At 48.0% G+C, this 14,644-nt stretch overlaps 1 protein-coding gene across 1 annotated transcript in view; it reads right to left on the bottom strand.

Moving 5' to 3' along the window:
• Positions 1-2,226: 2,226 nt before the first annotated feature.
• The window catches only part of RPE65 (retinoid isomerohydrolase RPE65), a 186,857-nt gene continuing 174,439 nt past the window's right edge, over positions 2,227-14,644 (bottom strand). The window contains exon 14 of the mRNA XM_085602298.1: positions 2,227-2,753. Coding sequence (XP_085458424.1) covers positions 2,602-2,753 — 152 coding nt within the window. The 3' untranslated portion in view covers positions 2,227-2,601. The remainder of the gene's footprint in view (positions 2,754-14,644) is intronic.

The following is a 14,644-nucleotide window of genomic DNA, read 5'->3' as shown; positions in this document are numbered from 1 at the left end:
GATGCAAAGTTGCCTTCTGAGCACAAAACTGTTAACAATAGCTCTGCCAATGCAGTCTGTAGTGTTCAGACCAACTCCAAACACATACACATACTGCAAGCATCCCAGCATCTTGACCATCCTGTATTGGTTGGGTTTGTGAGGCTGAGGTCCTCCAGGACATCTGCAAGATGTTGCTGCCCATTTCCTAAAGGTGTGGTTATGCCCTTCTTGAAGGCAAACGTAATTTATGGATCTGAGTGCTAGACTGGCCAAAGAAAACGTTCTCTTTCTGAAAGCATAAATTCTTCTAAACTATCTAGAGGGCTGGTCGCACAGGAATTTGGATTAACCTTGCACAATAAAACTTTCCAGCATTGGGTAGTTAATTACAAAGTCCACTTCACCAAGGTCCACAGACTGACTGTCTGGTAGGTATGAGCATGGCTTAGACCTTGTAGCCAGAAAGCATTCAAAAGGGCTTCACTAAATGACAACCACGGCTCAGATGAAGCAGGAACAAGTTGAAGAATCTCAGTCAATACGTTTGGCTTTGGCTCTATAGACAGCAACTCTGTTTTTATGTTCCTCAGCTGTATTCCCAACCACCACTTCAGGAGGTGTCTATCCTACTAGCATTTTCTGAGTCTGCATATAACGAATCCTCAATATAGTGAGAGGAAAAGATCCTGTTCCCTTTATCACCAGTGTCTTCAGAGGCATAATTTGCCGTTTGCACTGCGTCTGAATCAGAAGCGAAAATAGCATGAACCCTCCACTTGTATCAGAATCGGGCAGAGGTATTGCATTGGAATTTGGCTGGATAACTACTGGTTGTGCATTTGTGATTTCAAAGTGCAACATAGGCCTGGATCAGGCTGAAGTCAACTCGAAATAGAATTGATAGTCGACTGGTGCTGTTGAAGTCAGTGTCAGCATGTTATGTTAAAAAATATTTATAGAGCACACGTTCACCATACGGTTTCTTGGATCCAGTGTGGAAGGTGGAGCTGGAGTATATGTTAGCGATGGAGGCCGCACAGGCCTAGTAACTGGTTCTGTGGGGGCAGGTCTCTGGCAGAAGTCCAACTGGAGACCCCTGCACTCTATGTAGAAAGAAAAGTATAAAACGTGATCAATTAAATGCTAGAATTAATCTCAGCAACTGCTAATCATTTGGGCAGCATCCCAGTCCTTAGTTCTATTGCACACCATGACCCCTGAGTTTGGGCACAGTCATATGCAAATCTTGACCCTGCTCCAGTTGGAACTGTCTACCCCAAATTGCCAGGTATGGCCCTCCCTGAAGTGGAACACAAGCAACCCAGGACCGTCACTTTTGTGTGCTTTAGTATGTTGCCCTAAGTGCGACAAGCATGCCCAGACGTGGGTCCTGTGCACACTGTCACTGGAACCAAGCTATAGCTGGCTGATGAGGCCTAACTAGGGCAAACCCTGTCCTGGGCTGCTAGTGTTCCAGTTCAGAGAGGATCTGGTCTGGCAGTTCGGGCACAATTGTTCCCATTGGAGGAGGGTCAAGACTGATTTGCATGTGGCTGGGTCCAAATTGAGGTGGCATGGTGTGCAAAATGACGATTGAGTGGGCTACCGTCTGAGTAATTACCAGTGGCTGAGATTAATTCAAGCATTCCATCCATCACTTTTGTATGCTTTAATGTGGAGGCAGAAGGCGTTCCAGGGTGAGGCTGAAGTGCACCAAAGATTTGGAGCACAACTACTGCCATCTACTGCAGAGTCAATGACCACCAATAAATGGTCAGTGGTGCAATAGACAATAGGAAGTATTAAGGATTTACATTAAGAAAGTATTACAGATTTTTCTTTATAGATAGAGCACAATTGTTAGTAAGTGTTTTAGGTCACTTAAAAAATATGTATTCATATAAAAAGTTAGGAGTTGTGCATTAGAAACAAGTATTGGAGTTATCCCAATCAGGGTAACTTGTGTTGTACATCTGTGGATGGGTAAAGCGTTCTATTGGGTCCAGAGGGGGCTATCTTAGCAGCCTGTTCTTCAGTCTTTTTTGTATTTAAGAGTGAAACAATGTTTTTTCCTGTGTCATTCTTGTGTATGTGATGCCTGGCTTCCGTTCCTACCAGTGGCCATATATTACATATCCATATTGGTTAATATATATGGTTATATCTCAGTAAGTCTAGAAAATACTTGAAACGTGTTGAAATATCCAAATAGTCAAACACGGTTTGTCGAAACAATATATGCAATACATTTAAAATTAATTTTATTCATCCTACAGTACTATACATGAATAAGTACAGATGATGGCCTTTACACATGCAGCTGTTTACATAATTCCATATCTTTTGCATAAGTTGTATACTAAAATATTTAAACTTAATGTCTTATAACATTCCTATATTGTAATACAATGGAATTCAGTTTTTATTACTTCTGAGATAAATAAGAGTATTTTTATAATATAATTTCACATACTGTAAGGTCAAAGACTTAAAGTATATACAACATGGTAATATCACAAGAGTGGTTACTAAATTACCAGTGGTGAGTTCAGGAATTCGGTAGATACAAAGTATTTATCTAGAGGTGATAACTTAAAACGTACACAATGGTTTTTATGATCAAGCTTTCTTGTACATTCCGTGAAAGGTGACAGGAATGTTTATGTCGACCTCTGCTCTAGCAATTTCGCTCATGTCTTTTGCATTTAATATTAGGAGGAATGCAGGCTTCTGTCCTGGTCCAGGGTTGACGACTACACTCAGCACCACTCCTGTGAAATTAAAAGGTGACACGTTTTATTAATTACTGACATATTAAAATGGTATTCGATAAAACAGTGGTACAAAGAACTCCCCAAAACATTAAATACATTTCATCACCGCTTGTTAGCTTAATCTATATTTATTTATCCAATTAGATTTATTCTTTGGTAAAGTGCTCATATCAACTTTGGCAGTCTCAGTGCTCAAGGAGGAGATGCAAGGAAGGGAGAAAGGAGAGCATCACTCCAAGAGTATAGTCAATCAGTAGTTTGGTTGTAACTGTTAATAAGAGACCGCATCCTTGTAACAAGATGAAGTTTTTCGAAGATTTTGCTGGTGCAGATTACAAGGTCACATAATTTGTATAGGATGCTGAGGCGCTAATCGGTCTTTGGTGTCTCACCATTAGATGAGTAAGTGTTCAGAATCCAGGAAGGCCCTAAAGCTGCCAGTTGGCCATTTTAAGGTATGCAAGAACAGAGAATACCAATGGCCCAGAATGAAGCAGTGAGTTTTAGGGATTTCCTGAATTTGAAGAAATCATTGTCAAGCTTCAGAGGTGGTGGTAGAGTAATCTATAGGGAGGAGCCTTGAGTATGTAGAGATTGTCTGCCAAATCTCTGGTCTGTCCGATGGAGAGCATTTATGTTTGGCAGACCTTACACTTCTTATAGGTTGGTAAGGAGTAAACATCTTGGCAAGTCAATGTGGGCAGAGCCCATGTACAGTTTTATGGACCACACAAAGGGTTCATAATTGTGACCTCTGCTTTACAAAAAGTGATGGATGGAAAGCTTCAAGAAAACTCAGCCACTGGTAATTACTCAGGGTCCAATCCCAACCCGTTGTTATTTTACACACTTTGGCACCTCAGTTTGGATCCAGCTATATGCAAACAAGTCTTGACCCTGCTCCTCATGGGAACAGTTCAGCCCAAACTGCCAAGCTAGGTCCTCTCTGAACCGAAATGCAAGCAACACCCGACCGATTTTGCCCTTGCTATGGACTCATCAACCGGGTATAGCCTGGTTCCAGTGACACTGTGTGCACGTAACTCACGTCTGGGCATACCTGTCAAACTTACGGCGGCATTCAAAAGTATTCAAAAAGTGATGGATGGAATGCTTAGATATCTGCTTTATCTGTAGCCAATGGAGAACATTTATTGGTGTAATATGTTCTCTCAGTTTTAAGCTGAATATTAGTGGAGCAGGATGATTCTGAACTTTTGTAATTTAGAGAGAAGTTACTTGGGGAGTCCTGTTTAGATGCCATTGTTGTAGTCCAAGGAGGACAGGATTACTTGCGAGACTGCATTTTGGTTTCTGGAAGTGCTTGCTGATAAACTTTATTTCAGTTTTGTGCTACCGGGTCATGGGGAGCAGATGGGGAGCGTGTGCTCAGAGCAAGCTTATCTGTGCCCAGAGCTGAACCTGTAACAGGTTCATCATCAAGTCTGAGATGGAGCTGCATGTCGAAAACATTCGTTTGGTAAACAATGTTGTGGGTGTCAAGAATCAGTGAGTGGTGTCAAGTAATTATTCAATAGCGTAGGTGACGGGGCTAATCCTTGGGTTATTCTATTTTAGACACTGGCCTTCTAGAAAGGAGGGTGACTTGATGCATGTGGTTCAGGAAGAAGGAAGTAACTATTTTAACACCATTCTGACTGTTGCAACCCTTTTGAGGAGTGGTTTGTGATCAATGGTATACAATGTAGTTGAGGTCTTACCAAATTAAGGCACTGATTTGCCTTTTCCGGGTGAAAAAGTAATATATCCATATTGTTGAGGAGCAAAGTCTTGGTTCCTCATCAGGGTCTACCACCAGACTGGAAGTCATTTAGCAGGCCACGAGACTTGCCATGAAGTGAAGGTTGGTGGGTAATGACTATTTTAAGAGCTTGTTGGCACAGGGAAGCCCTGAGATTGGGTCTGTAGTAGCTTGAGAAATGTCTCATGTGGCGATTAGGTTTGATTAGGCAAAAGCACCAAATAGGTTTTTGATTGCCACTGTACAACTCCCAAGAAGGAGTGTTATTATTTTTTTAACGATTTGGGGATTTTTTGATAAATAGTGCACTGGGATCTTCCTTCAGAGGAGTACTAGCAATATAGGAACATGACTAATCAGTAAAAGCAATGTGGTTTATGTTCAGTTTAGTAGACAGCCAACTGGGCCAGCTTCTGTAAGATGACTGTAGACCATATGTAGAAAAATTTCTGACTGCGTCAGCAGGGATAGTTTTGCTAAAAAAGTGCTTCCGTCAACACTAATGCCAATCATGCCACCCATCCTGCATAATTTTTTCTTTTGCAGAAACAAAATAGAAATTTCTTTCAAGAGAGCAGAACAAACTTTAAATGAACGTGATGCTCGGGGAGTTTTCAGGGCAGGGATAATTTGTGTTGTGAGGCTCACCCTACATAGGGTAAACCCTCTTAGGCAATAAAGGAGGAGGCCTTGTGACTGATAAGTCATCATCAATGTGGAGTGCAACTGGAGGCTTCAGCAGTGGCCCATCAGACGTTCCTTCACATTTGAATTGGCCAGGAAATAGTGGCTTTAGTACATCAATATGCGCGTTTAGGCATCTGTTTTGCTCTTGCCAATGGCTGATTCTGCCAGTTTTTGTCTGTATTTCCTTCTGTGCACCCGCTTCTTAAATGTAATTTGTAGAGATGATGCTGGGAGGGAGTACCACTTGTTATATACCATTTTCCAGTACACTGTAGCTGCTTTAGTGTTAATGCGGGAACTTGCATGCTATTTATGTGTCTGGGCTGTAGCTGCCCAGATCCCATTGCTCAAGATACCTATGTGCCTGGGCTGATGCTGACCATGGCATTCCCCTTCCCCTGACTTACTACTCAGCAGTGCACCTCTCATCCCCCTTGTCATCAAGGAGTCACTATCCCAAACCCCAAAACCAAATCCTCACCATGCATAGTCCAAAATCAGTTGGTATGATTACTTGCCTAACAGTAATCAGACAGTGGTATCCATATCTTATGATTCCCAAAGTAATGCTAGAATTGTTCATCTGCCCTTGATTTGGTTGCTTCACATGAATTATTGGTATTGGGACCCACACGTCCGACCTGAATGAATGAATGAATGAAGGAAGGAATGAACATGCATTTATAAAGCGATCCGCTACTCAACAGAGTGTCCAGGCGCTATCAGGTAACTCTCCACTTTATCCCAGAACCCACTTAGTTACAGAATAGCCATGTTTTAGTTGCCTCCTGAAAATGGAAAGTTCCACCGTGGCTCTGAGGGCCACTGAAAGTTGGTTCCAAGATTGGGCTCTCAGAAACATGAAGGATCTGCCTCTAGTTCTGACCCTGCGAATCCTAGGTATAGTAGCCATATGGTTAAATGAAGACCTCAGAGTTCTAGAGGGGGTATAATGAAGTATTCTCTTCCTAATGTAACTTCCAGCCTTACCCTGTAAGGCTTTATGTGTTAGAACCAGAGCCTTGAATGTGATCCTTTTTCTCACTGGCAACCAGTGCAAAGCTCTGAGATGCGGGACAAATGGGTCCTGGAGTTCAAAATAAGGACTAATCTTGGTGCTTCATTCTGAACTACTTGCAAGCGGTTCAGAAGATACTCAGGCAAACCCAAGTATAATACATTCCCATAGTCTAGCCTAGAGGTAATTAAGGCCTGGACTACTGTTTTCCTAGTGGCCGTAGACAAAAGAGGCAACAATTTCCTCAGAGTGCGTAATAGCCCGAAACAGGTGCCTATTACCTCTTGGATTTGCTGTTTCATAACTAAAGAGTTGTCAATGTGGATGCCCAGGTTTTTTACTGTGTTTTGGGAAGAGATAGGTGGAGACGTGTCTTGGGGCCACCAGGATCTTCAGTCCTCAGAAGGTGGAGTACCAAAATGTATAATCTCCGATTTATCAGGATTGCATTTAAGTTGATTAATTGCCAGCCAATTAAACACCTTAGAGAGGAAGATTCTGATCTTCTCCCCCTCAAAGGCTGCACCTTTTTCCCAAGTGACGGGAAGCTGGGTGTCATCCGCATATGATATTATTTTGGCACCGCAAGATTTAGCCAAAGCTGCCAGTGGGGTCAAATACACATTAAAGAGTGTAGGGCACAGAGCTGAGCCCTAGGGGATGCCCACCTTCAGTATCAAAATGGCGGCAGCATATGGAGTGGTCCAGACTTCATGACATTTATCCTCCAGAAAAGAGGTAAGCCACTTTAGAGCAGTACCACCAATTCCAAGATTCTGAAGCCGTGTCAATGTCTATCATCAGGGACCGTATCGAAGGCCGCCAAGAAAACCAACAAAAATAAGACGACTCTTCCCCCCTGATCCAGCTTCTCTTTAATGTGCTCCGTAACCTATAGCAGCGCTGTTTCTGTGCTACAGCTTGTTCTAAGACCTGATTGACTGGCTTGCAACGATTTTTATTTTCCAGGTAGCCTGAGATGACTGAACTTACATGTTTTTCCAACACCTTAGAGAAGGCGGACAGCTTTTTTTGTTCTATTTTTTCAGAAACATTTCCTTGGGGAGCAAATATGTGAAATGATAAACCTAATGCCCACACAGCATTTTTCCCTGTGGATGTATATTGGCGACATTTGATATACCGCAACTTAGCTGCCTGAATTGTCATAAAGGAAAGTTTCATGCAAGTCAATTCATAGGGTCAAACGTTATAAGCAAATCAAAAAATGCCTTTTCAATGAAAAGTGTGTCTGAACCATAACTGTACAGTGGCAACTGCCCACTGTGTAACTGTGTATATATATGTGTTTTCGCTCCAAATGCCTGTTTCACATGAAACCAGAATCCAGCACGCTCGGGCTCGCTGTTTAAAGTTTTTATTACGACCACACAACCAGGTAACGCGTTTCGACAGCGAAGCGGTTTTTGTCAAACCCAATGCTGCAGCCATTTTTTTGTGTTTTTATACATCAATAAAGTTGCACCAATATTACAGTGACAGTGCATCTTAATCAAATTATAGTGACAGGTGTAATTTCATCGGTGAAGGTACAGTGACTTATGCATTGTACAAAAACAGCTTCACTTTACAGTGCAAAATTGCATTTTCCGCTCAAAGAGTATAGCAGATATCACAAGCAATAGTGCTAAGGTTGGTGCAATCTTAATCACATCAATGTTAATATTATTGTTGTTATATATATATATATATATATATATATATATATTTTTTTTTTGATTTGTATATAGATGTTTTGAGCTTATTTACCTAAGATTGATGAACGCATTATGAAATATGAATTATGGTACAATAAGCATTACTGATATATTGTGCAGTTCACATGTCTTTTTTTTTTTTTTTTTTTTTTTTTTTTTTTCAAAAATTTTTATTAAAACAATAAATCAGTTACAAGCATGGGCCTACAACCACCAGGGCCGGCCGCTAGACTCAGAAAGGATCGTACATTAGTTAAAGCAGTAGGCGACACCTGGGGCCCAGCCCCGTAAATGGCTCAGGATAGCTTGAGAGAAGCAGGAGACATACATTTAACATAAATAACAACAAAAAACAACAGGCGAGGCATACGGGCAAAATGCGTGGGTCAGGCTACATCCGGGGGACTTTTACTCCAAACCTTCAATTAGCTATCAACAGGAGGGAGTACTGAAAGATCGGGGGGGGGTAACGGGAAAGGAACATCTATATTCGATTATTACAATCCGTTGCAAGGAACCATCAAGGGTCAGGGGGACAAGGCAATATCGGCGTCCACTAGGGGGGGCGTACAGATACCCCCACGATACACGTTCCATTGCCCCCAAATTCTACCGCGGGCCACATATACAGTCTTCTCCCTGAACATACACCAGTCCATGTTTTCCTTCCATACTGACACGGTGGGTGGCCGCTGGGAGCCCCAAAGCTGCGCTATATCCCTCTTAGCAATCATGTAGCCCAGGGCCGCCCACCGAGTCTGCGCCGCGTTATAATCATTGGGCTCCCACACATTCAAGACACAGCGACGCACCTCCGGCAGCAGCGCCACCCCGGTGACTTGTCCCATGACCCCATGAACCCGACGCCAGTATTCCGCCACCTCCCGGCACTCCCAAAGGATATGGAGAAAGGTGGCACTGAGCCCACACCCCCGCTTGCAGAGCCCATCTTCCGAGAATCCCATCGAGACCAGACGGGGGCCCGTCACATACACCCGGTGGAGAATCTTTAACTGGACCAGGCGGAGACGGGCTGGAATGGCGACTTCCTTGGGGGACGATAGTGCGGACTGCCAGTCCTCGTCGTCTCATTCCACCCCGTCCCCCGTCCACGTCTCCCGAAGGCGCACCAATAGGTCAGCCCGATTATTAATGAGTTTTTTATAGATTAAGGAGATAGTACTGTCGGGAACATGACCATCAAGTAGGCGGTCCTCGAGGGGCGAAGAGGCCGGGATCTTGGTCCCCTCCCCAAAGACAGAGAGCAGGGCATGCCGAACCTGGGCGTATCGGAAGAACTCCTTTTCCGTGAGTTCGTATTCGCTCTGGAGCGCCGCGAAGGTCTTAACCGCGCCCTTCATCCATAAGTCTCCCACTCTACTGATGCCAATCGTGTCCCAACGGTCAAACCCCTTCGTTGTCCAGAGGCTTCCCAGTCGGTCGGAGGCAAATAAAGGAGTAGCGCATGTTAGTCGCTCACTCCAGCCCATGGCTACATTGGCCGCCTTCCAAATCCGTACCGCGATCTTAGTGGGGCCCGTCAGGGTCCGTCCAGCCGAGCGGGAGTAAAGCGCCCTGTTATAGTTACCGCCGGGAAGCAGGAATTTATCCATCTCATACGCCGGGTTCAAGCCAGGCGCATACGTGGCATGGTTAATGGCTGATAGCTGTGAGGCCCAATAATACCTGCGAATGTTGGGAAGCGCGATGCCCCCGTCGTACCAGGGGAGAGTGAGTTTGGCCAGGGCGATACGCGCCCGTCCGTCCCACACCAGTCTCCTCTGCAGGCTCTCTACTTCCCGAAAGTAGGCCACTGGAATGATGTCGAAGGAGTTCTGAAGTGCATAGAGGAACCTGGGAAGGGACATCATTTTAAACAATGCGGCCCGACCCAGTGGGGACAGGGGCAGCCTACACCACCGAGCCGTGTCTTCCCTCAAACGCCGAAGTGGAAGCAGGAGATTGTGCTCATAGCGAGCTACCGGGTCCAACGAGATGTGTATCCCCAGGTATTTAAAGCCGGACAGAGATATTTGGATCGGAAGCCGAGGCGGCAGGAGAGGGGGGCCACCGGAGATAGGATAGACACAGGATTTAGACCAGTTAATCGTGAGACCCGAATTTCTCCCGTAGGAAGTCAGAACATCGAAGAGAACGTTAAGCGACTGCCGCGGCGAGGTAAGATACAGGAGGATATCGTCAGCATATAACGAGACCCGATCCTCAAAGCCCGGGGCCCACCGGATCCCCCTGATCGAGGGCTCCCAGCGGAGCCAAGCGGCGAGTGGCTCCAGGGCGAGAGCAAAGAGCAGAGGGGACAACGGGCACCCCTGCCTCGTACCCCTACCGAGAGCGAAGGGCCGAGAGACCCGCCCATTTACCACCACCTGAGCCATGGGTCCCGTGTAGAGAAGCTTCACCCAGCCAAGAAATCCCTCCCCAAAGCCGAATTAGGTCAAGACAGCCCAGAGGAATGGCCACTCGATGGTGTCAAAGGCCATCGTGGCATCTAAAGAAACCAGCACGGCCGGTTCGGAGAGGTACTCTGCCCTGGCGAGGGCGCCATGGAGACGCCGCAAGTTGAGGGCGGTGTTGCGATGTGGGATGAAGCCGCATTGATCAGGATGAATCAGATCGCAGATGACGCTCAACAAACGATTGGCGAGGACTTTAGCCAGGATTTTAGGCTCTGCATTTAGCAGTGAGATAGGCCTGTAAGAGGCACAGCGGTCCCGTGGCTTACCTTCCTTGGGGATCACGACTATCGTGGCCAGTCGCTGGTCGACCGGAAGGGAACCGGCCTCAAGGGACTCCTGAAACATACGACGGAGGAAGGGCGCTAGTTTATCCGGGCGCAACTTATATAATTCGATAGGTAGACCGTTGGGACCCATGGCCTTGCCCGAGCGAAGGGACCGAATCGCAGTCGCGATTTCATCTACCGACAAGGGAGCGTCCAGCTGCTCACGGTCCTCGGCAGAAAGGCCAGGCAAAGCAATGTCCCTCAGGAGAAGGCGAGAATCTTCCTCATCCCTATCAGTCACCGGGGAGTACACAGTCCGGAGGTGGTCGGCAAAACATTCCACAATCTCACCAGGCTCAGTCACACACACTCCATCCGAGACACGCAACTCCGGGACCACACGATTCACTCTCTCCTTCTTGTCCAGCCACGCAATCAGCTTTCCCGCCTTGTCCCCGGCATCATACAACCGACCCTGCTGCTCCCTATGCATAGTTTTGGCAGCGTCGGTGACAAGAGATCTGTATTCAAACTGTTTCAGGCTGAGGGCATGGAGCCCGTCCGGAGTGACACCCGCCTCCAAGGCCGACTCCAGCCCCGAGATGTCAGTCTCCAGCTTCACCACCGCCTCACTCCTGAGCTTCTTAGCCACCACTATCTGGGAGAGGGCGTGTCCGCGGATTACGGTTTTAAAGGCTTCCCACAGGGACATTGCAGACAACACAGACCCCTCGTTTTCAAGAAAGTATTGGTCCATAGCCTTAACCAGACTCTCGCGGGTCGTAGGGTCTCGCAGGTACCACGGGTTAATGGGAGCGGTCCGCCCTGCAGACCGCGACTCGGTGTCAAAGAGAAGCCACAGCGGGGAATGATCGGAGATACCCCTCGCCAGGTGCCTGACCTCTCGAATTCGACCCGTCTGCGCCGCGGGCATAAGGAAATAGTCTAACCTAGAAAGACTCCCATGTGCCCCAGAGTGAAAGGTGTATTGACATTGGGTCGGATGCATTAATCGCCAACTATCCACCAGGCCGAAGGTCTCCAACAGACCACCTAGCCAAGCCTGGGCAGCGGGGAGGGCCCTGGGTGGGTGACGATCCAGGTCACCCGAAACCACCGAGTTAAAATCCCCGCCCATAAGCAAAAGGCCATCCGGGAGTTCAAGCAGCATTCGACCCAAGTCCGCGAAGGTGGAGTTCTGGAGGCCCGGTGGGACGTAAATTGAGACCAGGGCAAGGGGATGCCCCTCCCACCTCCCAATCAGACAAACATAACGCCCTCTATCATCTGAGACCACCCTCGTGATCTCCAACGGAAGTGAGGATCGCAGGAGAATGCCCACCCCCCTGGAGCCAGTTGTGAAACCAGAGTGAGCCACGAGGCGGTATCCCCCCCTGTTCATTGCATGGCAGACATTGCCAACCAAATGCGTCTCCTGGATAAACACCACATCAGGAGTCAGACGACGCAAATACTGCAGAACTACACCCCGTTTGATACGGTCCCCCAACCCATTGACGTTCCATGACATCAGCTTCAACCCGTCCCCCCCCATTCCCTCCAATAGATCAGAGGTCCCCCCGCAAGTAGCACAAGTCCCAAAGGTGGCAGAAAATCAATACCTCGCCCTGCAAACAAAAACCACACTACAAAACAACCCCTCCTTCCCCCCCACCCCCCCCAACACCCAACTCCCCCCACCCTGCACCCCTGCGGGCCAAAAAACCCCCCCAAATTGCAGTGTGCCTGTCGCCCAACTAACCCCAGTCTACAAAAAGACCCCGGAGGAGGAAAGGGACCCGTCCCCGCCCGCCCCCCATACAGGTACTAGCAAAACACACTGAACCAAAGAAGTACAACCCAGCTGAGCAGTGCAAATTGGCAAAATCAAGGACCAAGAGTCACTCCAAAGGGGACCCGTCACCGCTGGCACCTGCAGAGGGCCCGGGACGGCCACCTCTGTCCGGCAGCGAGTCCAACCAGTCACTCACGGCCACAGGAGAGTCAAAGAAGGCAGTCCGATCCTCATGTTCCACTCGGAGTTTGGCAGGGTAGAGCATAGAGTACTTTAGGCCCAGCTCACGAAGACGACGTTTCACCCCCTGGAATCCCATCCGCTGTTTCTGGACAAGTTGAGTAAAGTCCGGATAAAAGTTAATGGATGAGTTCTCATGTCGAACCGGGCCATGGACCCGCGAGGCCTGCAGAATCGCATCCCGGTCTCTGTAGTAAAACAGTTTGGCCACGATAGGCCTCGGGGGGGCCCCCGGCCGTGGCCGCCCGCCCGGAACTCGATGAGCCCGTTCAACGGCAAAAGATTTACTCAAGCCCGCAGGGGTCAGCTGTTGGAGGATGAGTTCCTCGACCAGGAGGTCAACCGGGCGGTCGTCGGAGGACTCCGGTACGCCGATGACACGGATGTTGTTGCGTCGGGCCCGTCCCTCGAAGTCCTCCAGCCGCCGGGCCATCTGCTCATTGACCACCTTGATGTCGCCAAGCGCGGCCTGCAGGTCCGACACATCCGCACCCAGGGTGGAGGTCCGCGCATCGAGAGTTTGAACCCTCTCGTTTGTTTTGGAGAGGTCCGCCCGTATTAAGGTGACATCAATCGCCACCGTATCGATCTTGCGGGCCAGGGCCTCGTATTGCGTGGCGATGGTCTCCCTGATGCCATCAATGGCGCCCATGATGTCCTGTAGGGAAAGTTCCGAAGAGACGGATGTGTCGCCACCGGCGACGTCTGAGGGGGGACCGGCCGTTCCAGGAGAGCCTCTGCCCTGAGTGTAGCGGTCCATGTTGTTGGTCTGGACCGATCCTCCACGGAGGGAGGATTTAGTCTTGTGCCCCTCGGGGCCCCCCTTGCCCCCCATGCGGCCACGGACTCCGAGGGGGACCGCCGATCAAAAGTAGTTGGGATACCGGCCCTGGAAACCAGCGCCTCACCCGAGGCCACAATATGGCGGTGCGGGGGGACCCAAGGCGATAGGCACTCTAGTGGCAGGTGGTGACAAAGCTTTGTGCAGAGGTCAGGGAAACACCCCGCCACCTCAATCGCTCCACCGGCCAGCCCCCTGAGGTCTGAAAGTGAAACCGAAAGTGGCCGATCGGCCCCTGGCACCGCGCCGCAGCCGTTGTTGTTCAACTGCGACACGGCCCCACGGCCCACCTTCGCCCCGGGCACCTCCGTCGGGTGGGTCCCAAAAGTTCAAACAACGATAACTCAGGATTCCCGGGTCCGATTAAATTTCTGAAAAGAGATAAGTGCTCAGCCGGTCGTCATCTCCCAGATTCCATAAACCAAATCAGGATATTGTCAGGATAAATTCCGAGGAGCAGCGAGGGTCCGGGGAGCCCTGTGCTCACGCGACCATCTTGGATGCGCGCTAGGCTCCTCCCCCCAGTTCACATGTCTTAAGGTTTTTTGACATTCCATCATGGCCACCGCAATCACGCAATATTGTTAGCATTGACCCTTTTCTATGTTCATGAACTGACAGTCATCTCTCTTTCTTTACTGTTTATTGAATTTTGTTTGTCTATATAAAAAAAACTGTTTTGAAACAAAAAAAATTGACATTGAGGAAGGCGTGCAGCCGAAACGCGTCTGTCCACGTGTGACCATTACATTTATTTAAATCACGTTGCCAGAGTGCGCCTCGTTTCGTTACCACGACCGTGGGAGGAGGTCACTTGCTGATATATAAATCTCCAGTAGGTAGTTTTAGTTACAACCTAGTTTCCATAGCGAGAGCATTTTTTTCTTTTGCCAATTACTTTAACGCCATGTGATCAGTCAACCAATGCCCAAAAAAGGGGGGTCCCAAAACACATTTTCCCCATGCATTTTCCCATAGGGCTTTGAACATGACTACAGCCTGAACTGCTAAATGTGATTACAACAAATTTGGCAGAAAGCTAGATGTTGGTCCACACAGCGTGCTTTTTATGATTTGGTGCAAA

Source organism: Triturus cristatus, chromosome 4_2 (assembly GCF_964204655.1).
Source record: "Triturus cristatus chromosome 4_2, aTriCri1.1, whole genome shotgun sequence".
Taxonomy (NCBI): Eukaryota; Metazoa; Chordata; class Amphibia; order Caudata; family Salamandridae; genus Triturus; species Triturus cristatus.
The sequence above is the reverse complement of the archived record's forward strand: the minus strand, read 5'-3'. Positions and strand labels throughout refer to the sequence as shown.